The sequence below is a fragment of the Pantherophis guttatus genome, chromosome 8, assembly GCF_059756535.1.
Source record: "Pantherophis guttatus breed Tessera chromosome 8, ASM5975653v1, whole genome shotgun sequence".
Lineage (NCBI taxonomy): Eukaryota > Metazoa > Chordata > Lepidosauria > Squamata > Colubridae > Pantherophis > Pantherophis guttatus.
In genome coordinates this window covers 38,393,309-38,408,015 of record NC_142070.1, presented here as the reverse complement: position 1 = coordinate 38,408,015, position 14,707 = coordinate 38,393,309, and the positions used below count along the sequence as shown (strand labels likewise).

The 14,707-nt window shown below is 37.3% G+C and overlaps 1 protein-coding gene across 4 annotated transcripts in view; it reads left to right on the top strand.

The window, feature by feature from the left end:
* Positions 1–14,707, top strand: part of AFG2A (AAA ATPase AFG2A) — a 157,706-nt gene that overhangs the window by 6,046 nt on the left and 136,953 nt on the right. For all 4 annotated transcript variants that reach the window (XM_034442841.3, XM_034442839.3, XM_087874603.1 and 1 more), the window contains exons 4-9: positions 134–192; positions 1,001–1,627; positions 2,345–2,474; positions 2,717–2,773; positions 4,167–4,290; positions 5,853–6,108. In XM_034442841.3, coding sequence (XP_034298732.2) covers positions 134–192; positions 1,001–1,627; positions 2,345–2,474; positions 2,717–2,773; positions 4,167–4,290; positions 5,853–6,108 — 1,253 coding nt within the window. The remainder of the gene's footprint in view (positions 1–133; positions 193–1,000; positions 1,628–2,344; positions 2,475–2,716; positions 2,774–4,166; positions 4,291–5,852; positions 6,109–14,707) is intronic.

Below are 14,707 nucleotides of genomic sequence, written 5' to 3'. Positions count from 1 at the left end.
GCATGAGAATTGCTGTATGAAGTCACTTTTGCAGGAGCCTAATTTATTTCTTACATTGGAGTACATTTGATGTTCTTGAAATAATGATATTTATTAAACGTTAACAATGATTATTTTATTTATTTTTTCTTAGAGCTAAAGATGACTGTGTCAATACTGAAGACTTGTCCATTAGCCTCTTGAGAAACTTAGGTATGGGTTTAATTTATGATTTCTGCTTTATATTGTAGTTTTAGATATAAATTTCTGTCTCCTGTAGTCAAACGTTTTGGATTTCTGAGTTTTACAGAGATCCAATAAACCACTCTGGATTAAGAGAGTCAAGAATAGAGGAAAATACTGCATTTGAAATTTTATAACTATCCAGTTTGAAGAGGCTGCCTTTTAAAAGTGCATAGAATATTCTCTTAAGAAGGAAAGTGCTATTCCAGTGTTTCTCAACCTTGGTAGCTTGAAGATGGGTGGACTTCAACTCCCAGAATCCCCCAGCCAGTGCTGCTGGATGGGGGATTCTGGGAGTTGAAGTCCACTCATCTTCAAGCTTCCAAGGTTGAGAAACACTGTGCTATTCGAAAATAGGTTGTTCTGACCTCAAAACATGCTCACAGGTGTGCTTTGTTAAAAGTAACCTTTCTGAGCTTCTCTGTTGGATTTCTACGCCATGTAGTCTAATTTTCTGTGTATCTTAATTTGTCACAGTAAATTAATTTTGGATGCTAAAAGCAAATAGAAGAGTAAGATATGATATCCTCATTTTGATTTCAGTCCTTCTAAAGGACTGACAATTATTTTATTGTTAAAGCTTATCAAGACTATAGAAAATGCAACCTTTTTTAAAATTTGAGAACTGGCACTTAAATCACCAAGATCTTGCTTTTGTTTTGAAAATTATTATATTTCTTGATGTACTGCTATTATTAACAGATACTTTTATGCAGTAATATTTTAAACGGAGGCTATGTGAGAAATCTGATTGGTTTTCTTAATCTTCCTTTTGCAGATGGAAAGATAGTATTGCCAGGAAATTTTCTGCAAATTACTTTCTATGGCCGATCTTGTGATCTAAAGGTTACAAAGGTGAAAGGAATGGATGGTGTGTTGCTGGACATGCAACATGTTTTAAAGATACCACAGGAATTACCACTGGAGAATTCGGCCAGTAGTCGTTTCAATTTATCTATTGAGCTTGGAAAATTAGTAATAACAGACAATGAAGTATCTACCAGTACTCCATGTAAGCATGAGGATCATAACATATCCATGAATGATTCTTTAAATAGTATGGGGCATGAAGCATTGAGTCCTGATCCAGCAGAGGCACTTGATGGTGATGGGTCTAACCTTCATTCTGAATCAATCATATCACAAGACTGTGACAAAGGTTTTGCAGGTGAAGGATTACTTTTGGTTGATAAAACAGGACTGTCACAGAACTGGGAAACATTTTACTTCATATCATCAAGGACTAGGATCAGTTTCATTCAACCACAAGCCAAAAAGACAGAAGAGTGCAATCTTGAACCAAAAGTTACTTACGATTCAATAGGTGGACTCAGTAACCAGCTGAAAACTATAAAAGAAATGATTGAACTTCCTTTGAAGCAGCCTGATCTATTTAGGAAATACGGTAGGATATCTATGATATAAAAGTGTGGTATAAATTACTATTTTTCATTTGGTAACCCTGTCAACTAACGTAAGACACAGTTTAAATGCATTTGTTTTTCTTAAAATGGCAGATCTTGTACTGCTTTTAATATTTTGTTTCACCTGCCCAAGTGCTGTACAATGACTTAATTGTTTTTTTCTGTCTGTCATGTTTTGCTTAACCATTGCTTGTTAAATAAGCTGGAATGAATTAATGGCCTAAATCAGTTTTTCCCAATAGTTTTTCTGTGGTGGCATCCAAAAAATTCCTCTTAGACTTGGGCAGCTTTCTTTAAAGGTCCATATCGGAGAAAGAGTAGCAAAATCTTTCTATGTTAACTGTTTTGTGCTCATGAAAAAGCAACTCGCATGGTTTTTAAAAGCTAATAAAATTTATAAAAGTTTACACAGACCTTCTTTCAATTATTTTAAGTTAAAAGAAACAAATACACAGCAGTAGTTAAAATGGCTCTTAGTAACAAAAATTGTGCTGTTGATTGTTCGGTTCCTTACAAATACTGCCATTTGGGATGCTTCTAAAAATAATTGTGACATATTTCATATATAATACAGTATTTCATTAGTAATTTAATGTTAATATAGGAATAATTTTATTATCACGATTATGAACTTTTAACTTCATTACAATGTCCAAGAATTAAATTCAGTTCTTTGTTGTTTATGTGTGACACTGAAGGAATCCCACCTCCAAGAGGAGTGCTATTATATGGCCCTCCAGGTACAGGAAAGACATTGCTAGCCAGAGCAATTGCAAATGAGGTTGAAGCTCACTTCTGTACAGTTAATGGTCCAGAAATAATAAGCAAGTAAGTGCCCTTCATTGATTTATTTCAGCCTTGCTTTATCTAAGTTTAAATTAGCAATGTGTTTACTGTTTTTAAAATGCAGGGCCTCTTTACTACCCAGATAGGATACAGCTACATCTGTAAATGTAAATGAAGGACCGATGATGTATTTATATCACAATGTGGATACAATAATGTACCTGTATAGGAAATTGTATGACGGTCAGACTTTTGACACTGAATCATGTTTGATTTTCTTGTAGATTTTATGGAGAAAGTGAAGCCAGGCTACGACAGATATTTTCTGAAGCCTCTTTACGGTATGCTTCTATTCTTTCAAGTGAAGTTACTTCAGATGGTTTAACTTAAGGAACAGGTAACTTTTTTGCTCTAATGGCATATTTAGAGCAAATACTTTTGAGCCCTCATAAAATAGCTGCCAAGAGACACAGTTTGTCTATTTAAAAATGGCTGCTGGACTCACAAAATGTTTATTTCTTAGAAGGCAAACTACTAAGATTCATCCCTACCAACTATCTTTAGAACATGCTTTTTAGCACTTCAACTTAGCTTTGTTTTTCTTCTTAGGCAGATGGAGTTTCTTCTAAAGAAAGCACTGACTTACAGTCATCAAAAAATGAACATGCAGCTTAGTCCAGAAGCATTCTAACAATGCCAAAGGCTGGAATTTGTTTTGTTGAATGCCAGATTCCCATTTACTATTTTTAGTTAGAATAATATTTTTGTAAATATTAAGTCATGTAAGTCAACATGGCTGATGGACACCAGTAAGATATCTGTAGGCTGATTGGTGCTCATAAGGTTTGCTTATCTAGGTTGGTAAGTTGGTTGGGTGGGTGGGTGGATAGATAGATGATAGGTAGATTGGTAGGTAGGTAGATAGATAGATAGATAGATAGATAGATAGATAGATAGATAGATAGATATAAAAGCCCATACCCCAGGATAATTGGTAGAAATTTATAAATGTCAGTGTGCTATACTGTTCATAGCCATTGTATTTTGGTTTGTATTTTCATTTCATTTGCTTTCATGTTTTGAGGAAGAATTACCTCTTCTCTCTTTATTTCTATGATGGTTAAAGAGTGTGTATTTCAAATTTTGGCCTATATTTAGTGTTTGAATGCACACACTGTTTTAACATACATTCTTATTCTCTTAACTGTACCATGAAATACTGTAATTAGCTGAATATTTGAATTATTCAGTGTGATTTTTGAGTGTCATATCAGGTGGCAGCACCCAAACTCTTTGGCTGATCTTGAAAAAGTTAAGCAGAGTTGGATCTGATTAGTAATTTGATGGGAGGCTACCATGAAGTCACAGGCTAGTAAAGAGGTGTCAAACTGGCAGCCCATGGGGCGGATGCGTCATGCGCAGGCCATGCCCACCCCAGCTCCGCAAATGGGAAAAATGTCACGAATTGTCATGTGACGGCAACGTAATGTGGTGAGTTTGATACCCGTGGGCTAGTAGATGAGGTTGAAAAAAATACCCTAGAAAAAGGCAATAGTGGTTTGAAAAGTCGGACATGCCCATAGAGTCTGTAGACATTGAGTTTAATTTGAGGATGTCTTTACCTTTTCATTTTATATGCATATTTATTCTAGTATGCATATTATAAGAGGCATGCTATTATTTCCCTTTTAATTTTGTATTCCAAGAAACACGTTATTTCTCATTTTTGTTAAGGCGACCATCCATTATATTTATTGATGAAATTGATGCACTCTGTCCAAAGAGAGAAGAAGCCCAGAACGAAGTTGAAAAAAGAATTGTAGCTTCATTGTTAACCCTGATGGATGGCATTGGATCAGTAAGTCTCTTTGCCCATCCCTTCTGTGACTGTGGAACACATCTCATAACGTATACTAGGCGTTTTGCCCAAGAATGCTTTGGGGCAAAATTTATTTCTCAATGATGATTCCAGATTATGAAATAGAAGCTTATATTACATAACAGAATAGATGTGCCTCATATATTGTTCTGTCTATAGAAGGTGTCATGATGGAGCTACATTGCTTAGGTCAGGCCTGTCAAACTGGCGGCCTGCAGGCCAGACGTGTCACGTGCAGGCCACGCCTACCTCAGCTCCGCAAAGGCAAAAATGTTGCGATAAATCGCAATATGTCACGTGACGCAATTGAGTTTGAAAACCGTGTCTTAGGTGGTAGAGTCCAGAACTAGTTAATTATGTGAAGACACCGCAGTGATACATGGTTGGAAATTGTGCCATTGTGAATGGTACATCTTATTAAAATCTTAAAATTACTTAGATCCTCAGTTCAAGCCAGAAGGTAGCTTTCTCTTTAAAAGGAACAGAGGGCACCTTTAGTTGTTTTAAGCATCTGCAACACTTTGCATCTGAAGCCAACGGCTGTTTTGGAAAGGCCATGGGTACACATGCTACTCCTGTTGCCTTTTTTTTAAAAAAAAAGAAATGATCTGCTGGTAGTCATGAGATTTGCATATGAGTTAAGTAAATTGTGACACCCTTCCCCCGTGATGGCGAACCTATGGCACGCGTGCCACAGGTGGCACGCGTAGCCATATCAGTGGGCACGCGAGCTCAACTCTGGCGCACATGCGCGTGCTGGCCAGCTGATTTTCAGGCCTTCTGGGCCCACCAGAAGTTGGCAAATGGGCCTCTGTGGGAGAAAGCAGTTTTTGCCCTCCCCAGACTCCTAGAGAGGCTCTGGAACCAGGTGTGAGAGAAAAACGGGCCTACCGGGCCATTGTGTGCCAGGAGGGAGGAAGGGAGGGTCACACGTGCATGCGTGGGGGCGGGATGCATAAAATTATGGGTGTGGGCATGTGCACGCATGCCTCCCCAGCCCCCCACTCCTGGCCAGTGATGACAAAAAGGTTAGCCATCACTGCCCTACCCATACCAAAACATCTTGTCACACCATGATGTCAGGTCTTTAGCTGAAAGATATATTTTCCCAGGGTGATGTGACTTTGTGACCATCTTAGAGCACCATTTTGGCTTCTGATCCATTTGCTGCATTACCCTGATTGCTTTAATCTGTGGCAAATAAGGATAAGCTAGTAGAGAGTTTTTCCAGAATCATGTAAAATCTGTGTTAATAAAGTATCTGAGTCTGGTTTAACAAATATTTGTATAACTCTTTAGAAAACGAGATCATTGTTTTCAATAAGTTTAGTATTACCTTGAAAGGAACCAAATCTCTTTATGTGTATACTGGATTTTGGATTTAATGAGAAATTCTTGCTAATGTTTTGTGAAATGTTAACGGCTGCTTTAAAAAGATACAGTAGTCTTATCCATCTTTATCCTGATGCTTACTCTACAGTACTATTCATTTACACAATTTACAGTAAACCTGTTTTCAATAAAACTGTTTTGTCATTTAGGAAGATAATGAAGGGCAGCTCCTAGTTCTTGGAGCTACCAATCGTCCTCATGCATTAGATTCAGCCCTGCGCAGACCTGGACGTTTTGATAAAGAGATAGAAATTGGAGTTCCCAATTCTCAAGATCGACTAGACATCTTAAGGAAGGTTCTCAGTAAGACTCCTCACTCATTGTCAGCATCAGATTTGACTCAACTAGCAGACAGTGCCCATGGATATGTAGGAGCTGACCTAGCAGCATTGTGCAAAGAAGCAGGTAAGCTAAGTGTGCTTCACACTGAACATCAGTGTTATTGAGATGACTTTAGCATTTAGATGTCATTATTTACTTATAATAAATCATTATTGGTGTATATGTACTAAGGCATGGTATCTATTTATACTTTGAGTGGAATATTATTTAAATATAATTAATTAAAAAGTATATAACCACTGGAATCCTCTTAACACTTGAATGAAAATTGATCTGTGCTGCTTCTGTCCGCATTTTCAACAATTTGGGGTTAGGTTTGGGTAACTTTTTGCCAATCTTGATGCCTTCTATCACTCGTGGTGGCTGTGTCCAGAATTGAAAAAATATTGGAAAAGAAAATTGATCTGTGCTAACTGGAATGGATGTGTTCTGTTTATATGACTTGTGCCTACTGTTCAGCATTTTACTAACATGGCTCAATATAGCACGCTATAGAGAAAAATTAATGTGGAAAACTTTATTTTGGACAAAGTTTGTTCATTAAAGACTATATGAGATCAGATTAGCATAGTTTTTGTAACAGAACAGAACATTATGTCAAGCACAAGTCTGTGTTTGTATATCATTTAGTGTGAATATGCTCAGGATTTAGCTTGTTTTCTATTGTGTATAAAGTAAGCAAAATAATGTTTAAAACAGAAATGCATTAAATAATGTAATAATATTCATTCGCTTTTTAAAAAATATACATCAAGATCAGTTAAAATTTTGATGTGAATTAAATTAATTGTTCAATAAATACGATTTCTTCAGCTATAGTAAGCTGACCTCTAGTGGTAGGAGGTAAGATTTCATGCAAATACATTTAAAACAGTTTCTCATGTAAAAGAAATCTCTGAAAATCCTACATCGGAGTTAAGAGTATTTTTAAAAAGTAGGAAAATTGGGATGATTATAAGACATGGATGCTATACAGTGCAAAATAATAAATCATTAGTAAAACTGACACTAGGTAAATTATTTAAGGATAGTTTTTATGTAATGTATTTTCACATGCATCATACTCCAAGAAATAAAATCTGCACAACCTTGCATATAATTGTGCCTCTTGCCAATATATAGAAGTGGACAGTTTTAAATATTATTCCTGACTTTTTAAAATGATTACCCTTCCTTTTCATCTGTAACTTTTTAATATATGTAGCCATGATCTATAAATTGATATATGTTCCACAGAATTGATGCTTCCAAGATGCTGCCTGTTGATTTTTCATTAATTGAAATTGTCTATATTTCTGCAATAATTCTGCATAATATATTTTATAAGGAATTATGTTTGAGGGTATTGAACAGCAATTGTACAAAGTAATACCCTAAAGCCCATTGCATAGAAATGTTATTGAAAACAGAACTTGTAACTTACACTAAACACCTAATTAAATAGTTGTGCCTTTTTCCATGTCTCACTACTTCATTCATTGTCCAAATATACTTTTATGTGATTTTATTTAGAAGTCTTGCTTTAGGGTAGGGCTTCCCATGAGTGACAACCTGTCTTTATCAAACATTGGTTAAACTTTTGAGAGTCCTGAGCAGAGTCTTTTATGAAAAAAGAATGTTATGTTGTCTTCTGAAGCTTTTTAAATGGAAAGGGAAAATGGGGAAAAACTGTACTAGATTTTTATTTAATATTCACATTCAGTATGAGAACATCTACTTAAATTAACCATTTGTTTGCTAACTTGTTACCTGTAGTCAAACTTCCAAAGTATGAAGAACATAGTGTTTTCTGAGTTCAGGCATAATTGCTTGATCTAGAAATCATTTAATAAAACCTATCTATATTTTCCTAGGATTATATTGCTATTATTACTTACAGAAAATATTTACCGGTAGTCCTCAAGTTACAAATGTAATGGAGCCTGCCAATTACATTCGGAACCCGAGGATTCGTAGAAGTGAATCACATAACTTAAACGTGATCAGTCCCTGCTTTCGCCCGTGTATTTGCTAATTGAATGTGTGGGTTGTTAAGTGCACATGAGGTATCTCAGGGTAGGGAAGGCCATGGGGGGAACCTAGTGATTTCCCCAACCCACTGAGTTATCTCATGCATCCCCCTCATCCTGCCCAACCGGGTCACTTATCTTACATGGATCTCGATGATCAACAGAACTGTGTCCTCTCCAGCCTCTCTGCTGTGGTTTCACCTGGAGCAAAGGCTTGCCGAGGCCTAGACGGAGATTGCGTCCTTATAGGGTCTGGTCATTTTTGCAAAAAGCCTTTGCCGATGAGAAAGAAACCTGGGATGGCCATGTGCGTCCCTCTGGGCCTCTGTTCTCATCGGCAAAGGTCTCTTCAAGCTTAGAAGCACTGGCAGATAATCATTTCTACAATCCATTGATTGCCCATTCATTAATGAGCAAAGTTCTATAAAATATTATTAGTGCACTTCATTTTTGAAAAGTGCGTATCGTCTTTTGTTTTCCAGCCTAAGAAATGGTGTACAGCCATTTGTGTTCAAGTGGAAGAGATATTTCTGTTTATCAAAGTTGTACCATATATATGGGTTGGCATTTTGATTACTTTTATGTAGGAATTCCTATATAATTATGTATTCCAGAGAGACTGAGCCAGCCAGAATTCACTATCTACCTGCTGATTTCTGTTGCAGTGCCACCCTGATTCTTCAAAGATATCTAATTCATCATGAATCCTCACTTGAAACAAGTCTTAATAAATTCCCCTTTTCTTCTCTCTTCGTAGCTCATCCTTTTTTTCTCTGAGTACACTTCACTTTCTTAGTAATTTAAATAGTTTTCTCCTAGCAGTTTTCATTTAAAAAGAACTTTGTCTTAAATCTTGCAGTTTTACAGTTTGTTGTAGGACTGTTGGCTTTATTTAATTTTTTAATTGAAGATTATTTTTATTCTTTGTAATCTGTTCTAAGGTACTTTGGCAGGAAGATAGGTAAAAAATTATTATTAATATCATTGTCATTATTTAGTCGGGCACAATTATAGCATTCCATATCCTGCTCAATCATACCTATTAAAATATCACTTATTTAAACAGCAAATTTAAAAAATAATAGTAAAACTATAGCTGTTGAAGAAGGACAGAATATAGGGGTATTATAAGAGAATTGTAGGAATATATTTGTAAAAAAGGACTTTATAAATGGACAATTTGATTATTGATGACATAGTACTTGCATATTTTGCCTCAGTGAAAAGTTAATACTTGCACAACTTTTAGCAAAAGAATTATATTTTAATTATTAGAATTTTCTAATGCACTGTTTCATTTCATTTCACATGATTTGCAGCTGTGAGTAGTTTTAAAGTCAAGAATAATAATCCTACTGACAACTGCACTGAAAATAAAGCAAACATATGTGATAGCCCTTGTTGGAGGAAACAACTTTTTATGTTTCATTTCTTTGAAATGAAATTAATATTGTTTTCTGCTTCCTGTGCCTTGGCACAACATTGTTAGGCCAATAGGCATGTTTCAGCAAATACCGGTACTAAGCATTCACAAAGCCTGACAATTCCACATTCCTCATTCCAATAGTTTATCCAGTTGAACTTAAAATGTACAGATTCTGAAGAACCAAATTCTTATACTTGTACAAATAGGAACAATTTTATATTACTTTTGTAATTAATGTACAAACTTAAATAATATAATAAAGATCCCTTCCCATCATAAGTAGTAAACACATCTTAGATTTATCTAATAAACCTCATCATTTTTCCAAATATATCTTCATGGAGTCAACACATATTATGTATCTCCTAATTGGTGGGACCTGGGCAACAGTATGTTAGTTTGCAAGGTTGTCTCAAATAGAGATTCTCTAACTTGAAGAAAATAGTGTGAGCATTCATGGTGTAAAACTGGGAGTTGCTTGAGCATCTAGCATATTAGCCCAATTGTGCTCAAATTGTTAAGTATTGTAGAATTAATGATGATAAGCTGGTCTATTCTTTTTTTTACAGTACTAAAGATGTTATTCAAAAGCCATATATTGGAAATGGAGATCAATATTTAGGACCTTTTTTATTGAATGAAAGAGGTGTATGTGATAAAAAATATAAATTAATAAATGAATTGAAAGAAAATTATATATGTTGTATGTGAAATTTGAGAAAAGGGGAAGAAGATATGAAGTTGATATATACCTTATGAAGTAGAAAAATAAAATTATAAATTTACAAAGGTTGAACAGAAATTATGAATTGGTGATCAGAAAATGTGCAATATTCTGCATTAATGTGACCTACAGAGAAAGATATATTGTTATGGCATGAATTGATGTATGGGAATGAAATGAAAGTGCAGAAGTAACTCGGCAGTTCAGAGATCCAAGAATGAATCAGAATGGTAACTATTTGGCATGAATTAGTTTAGAAAAATATATTCTTGTTTCAAGAAGTGATTTAAGCATATGCCTGTTCATGCATACATATGAGAAAATGAGTCAAAGAGCACAGTTGAGTTGATTGTTTATAGTAAAGATGAGATAATTAATGAAAGATGTAAAGGTGATGAGAGGTTCCACCTCCTGAGATAGGATCTTATTTGGTGTTGATCATCAGAAAAAAATGGACGTGAAAGAAAAAGAAATGAGTGAAAGACACGAGTAAAACTGACTTCATAAAGAAAGGTACTAGCTCTATATGAACAAATATATTAGAAGATTAGGTAATCTCCAAACATAATGAATACAGTGAAGTGAAAATAATTATGTTAGAGAATACCAAAAAAGTATGTGGAGTTACATTGATGAAAAATTTGAAAAAAGTGCTTGGTTAAATGACAGTATGATGGAAGCTGAGAATGAGAAAAAACATCACATAGAATGATACCAAAAAAAAAAAAAAGGAAAAACCATGTTGTACAGTGCATATAGAGAGAAAAATAAAGTTGAAAACTATCCAGTCAAAGAGAGCCTGGTTGGTTAAAAGAAGCAGGGAAATGGAGAGAAATTATGATCAAAATGTTTACGGTTTGGGAAGAGTTAACTTTCAAGGAAGAATGCTTATTGAAAGTATCAAAAATCACTGTATGAGAGTCTGCTTCTGTCCATTTTGTTATATGGAAGCAAATGTAGGGTAAGTTACAAAATGAATTCAAGGAAAAGAAGTGTCTGTGATAAAACAAGAAGAAATAGGGTCTAGATAATGGATGATGAATGAAATAATGAAATACAGTACAAAATAAGTTATAATGTCTTTATTTAGAATTGATTTGATAGGATTTAAATTTAATAAATAAATATTACCACTTTTTCTCTGGTAATTACATATGCATGTGTGGTTGGGTTGGGAGTCAGTAGCAAAATCTTGTTTAGTACATACTTAGTATGAAGGACTTGTGTACATTTACACATGTACATTTACATTTCTGTGCACTTCAAAACAGTATACAGACCTGTAAATATAATAAAATAAAATACAATTAACTCATAAAATTGTGAAGAATAGAATAACTGATTAATTTGGTGAAAAAACACAAAATTAAAAACTAGGTTTCTCTTACTTGGTGCATTCCAGAAGAACTCATAGATAATGTAACCATTACAGTAATGTATTCTTTATAGATTGATTCACATAACCACTCAAGTTCAGTTTTAACTAGCTTTGATTCATTGTAGCATTACCAATTGTACAATCAATCAATCAACCAATACAAAGTTCATGAATGCAAATCACTGGATGGGGAATGTAGTATAATTAAATATACCTTCTCCTCTTTGGCAAGCTAAACAGGAAATCAGCATTAAGGACACATTTACGATGGATTTAGCCCCTGATTTTGCTCCTATCATCCAAAATCACCAGTTAAAAAGTAGACAAAAAGAAGTTCTAAAGGAGTTTTTTAAGTTTAAGTTTAAGTTTAAGTTTATTTAGATTTATATACCGCCCTACTCCCGAAGGACTCAAGGCGGTGAACAGCCAGAGATAAAACACATACAGTATAAAATTTAAAAAACAATTTAAAACATATTAAATAAATTTGGCCCATACTAATTAAAACACCCTTGTTTTTTTAAAAATAAATTAAAATTAAACAATTAAAAGGAGTTAGGCCAGCCCAGCCTGTTGAAATAAAAAGGTCTTGAGGGCATGGCGGAAAGTGCGTAAATCTGGGATCCTCCGTATCTCCGGGGGGAGCTTGTTCCAAAGGGCAGGTGCCACCACAGAGAAGGCTCTCCCCCTGGGGGCCGCCAGTCGACACTGTTTGACTGATGGTACCCTGAGGAGCCCCTCTCTGGGAGCGTACTGGCCGGTGAGAGGCTACCGGTGGCAGAAGGCGGTCTTGTAGGTACCCAGGTCCTAAGCCATGGAACGCTCTAAAGGTGGTGACCAATACCTTGAAGCGCACCCGGAAGACCACCGGGAGCCAGTACAGCTTGTGCAGGAGAGGTGTTACATGGGAACGCCATGTCGCTCCCATAATCACCTGCACGGCCGCATTCTGGACCAGTTGGAGCCTCTGGGTGCTCCTCAAGGGGAGCCCCATGTAGAGAGCATTACAGTAGTCCAGGCGGGAAGTGACGAGGGCATGAGTGACCGCGCATAAGGAGTCCCGATCCAGAAAGGGATGCAACTGGCGAATCAGGCGAACCTGATAGAAAGTCCTCCTGGCCACAGCCGTCAAATGCTCTTCTAAAGACAGCTGTGTATCCAGGAGGACACCCAAGTTGCGAGCCCTCTCCGTGGGGGCCAATGACTTGCCCCCAATAGTCAGTGATGGCACCAATTGGCTATATCGGGGTGCCGAAAACCACAGCCACTCGGTCTTGGCCGGGTTGAGCCTGAGCCTGTTTCTCCCCATCCAGATCTGTACGGCCTCCAGGCACTGGGACATCACTTCAAGGGCATCATTGGGGTGGCCTGGGGTGGAGATGTACAACTGAGTGTCATCAGCGTACTGGTGGTACTTCACCCCGAAACCACGGATGATCTCACCTAGTGGCTTCACATAAATGTTGAACAGAAGGGGCGAGAGGACCGACCTAGTGGCACCCCGCATACAAGGCGCCTCGGGGTCGACCTCTGCTCCCCTGCCAACACAGACTGTGACAGGTCAGAGAGAAAGGAGGAGAACCACTGCAACACGGTGCCCCTCACCCCCAACTCTTCCAACCAGCGCAGCATGATACCATGGTTGATGCTATCAAAAGCCGCTGAGAGATCTAATAGGAGCAGGACAGAGGAACAACCCCTGTCCTGAGCCCTCCAGAGATCATCAACCAATGTGACCAATGCCGTGCTGTACCCAGGCCTGAATCCCGACTGGAACGGATCTAGATAAACTTTTACAAAGGAAACTGTTGTATGCTGGTTGACATCCTGCAAAGCGTCTTCTCTTATGCATATTCTTTGCAGCTCTACAAATATAATTGTTAAATCCAGATTCTGTGATTGCAAGAAAGGAAAGAATAAAGCAGTCAAATAACAGTAAAAATTGCAATATTGTTATAAGGTCCTCTCAGCTTTATCACTGTGTCCCTCAGAGAGGGACTAGGCAAGCTAGTGACCCAAGACTCCTGAATTTGTACCTTCTGTTGCTATTGTATTGTAACTGAGTATTGTATTGTTAGTGTAATTGTAACCTCTATTGCAGTGGGCTAACATTTTCAGAACCGAGTGCCCAAGGCGCGCGTGTGCGTGAACCCCCAAAATGCAATGCGCACGCAGTCCCCTGCATGCGCCCCACATGTGCCCCCCCGCACATGCACACATGGGGGCCTGCATGCGGCCCACCCTGTGCCTGCGCATGTGCCCCCGCACAGCCCCCTGTGCATGGCCCACCCCCCACGCATGCGCGGCAGAGATCTGAAGGCTGGGTGGAGGCATGTGCACATGCATGGCAAAGCTGAACTGGGGCGACGGCTCGCGTGCCCACAGAGAGGGTGCTGCATGCCACCTCTGGCATGCATACCATAGGTTCGCCATCATGGCTCTGTTGTAACTGAGAGGAAAACTATGTGCAGAGCTACTTCTACATGAGCAAGGAAAGAATAAGATAAGTACTTGCAACACACAATGTGTTCTGCATAGTGGTATGTATGGGAACATTAGATTATATGTAGATATGAGAACAGGAGATAGAATGTATTCTATATATCTTTGTTTGATAGTTACCCTCCCATAAAGTTGAATTGGGATAGATCTGTCTGAGTCAGTGGAATCTGAAAATGGTCTCTTTGTTCTTCCTAAGTGATGGGCTATCCTACATAAGACCATGTTCCAGTTACAGGTTTTTTTTTGACACTTATAAACCTAAATTTTGATCTACATTACTCTACATTACTCTCCTTTAGCTAAACCATGGTACAGGTAGTCCTCGGCATACGACCACAATTGAACCCAAATTTTTTGCTCCTAAGTGAAACATTTGTTAAGTGAATTTTCTCCCATTTTACAACCTTTCTTACCACAGTAGTTAAGCAAATCACTGCAGTTATTAAGTTAGTGACATTGCTGTTAAGCGAATCTGGCTTCCCCATTGACTTTGCTCATAAGAAAGTCATAAAAAATGATCACGTGACCCAAGGCCACTTCAACTGTCATAAATATGAGTCAGTTGACAAGCACCTGAATTTTGATCATGTGACTGTGGAGATGCTGCAACGGTCATAACTGTG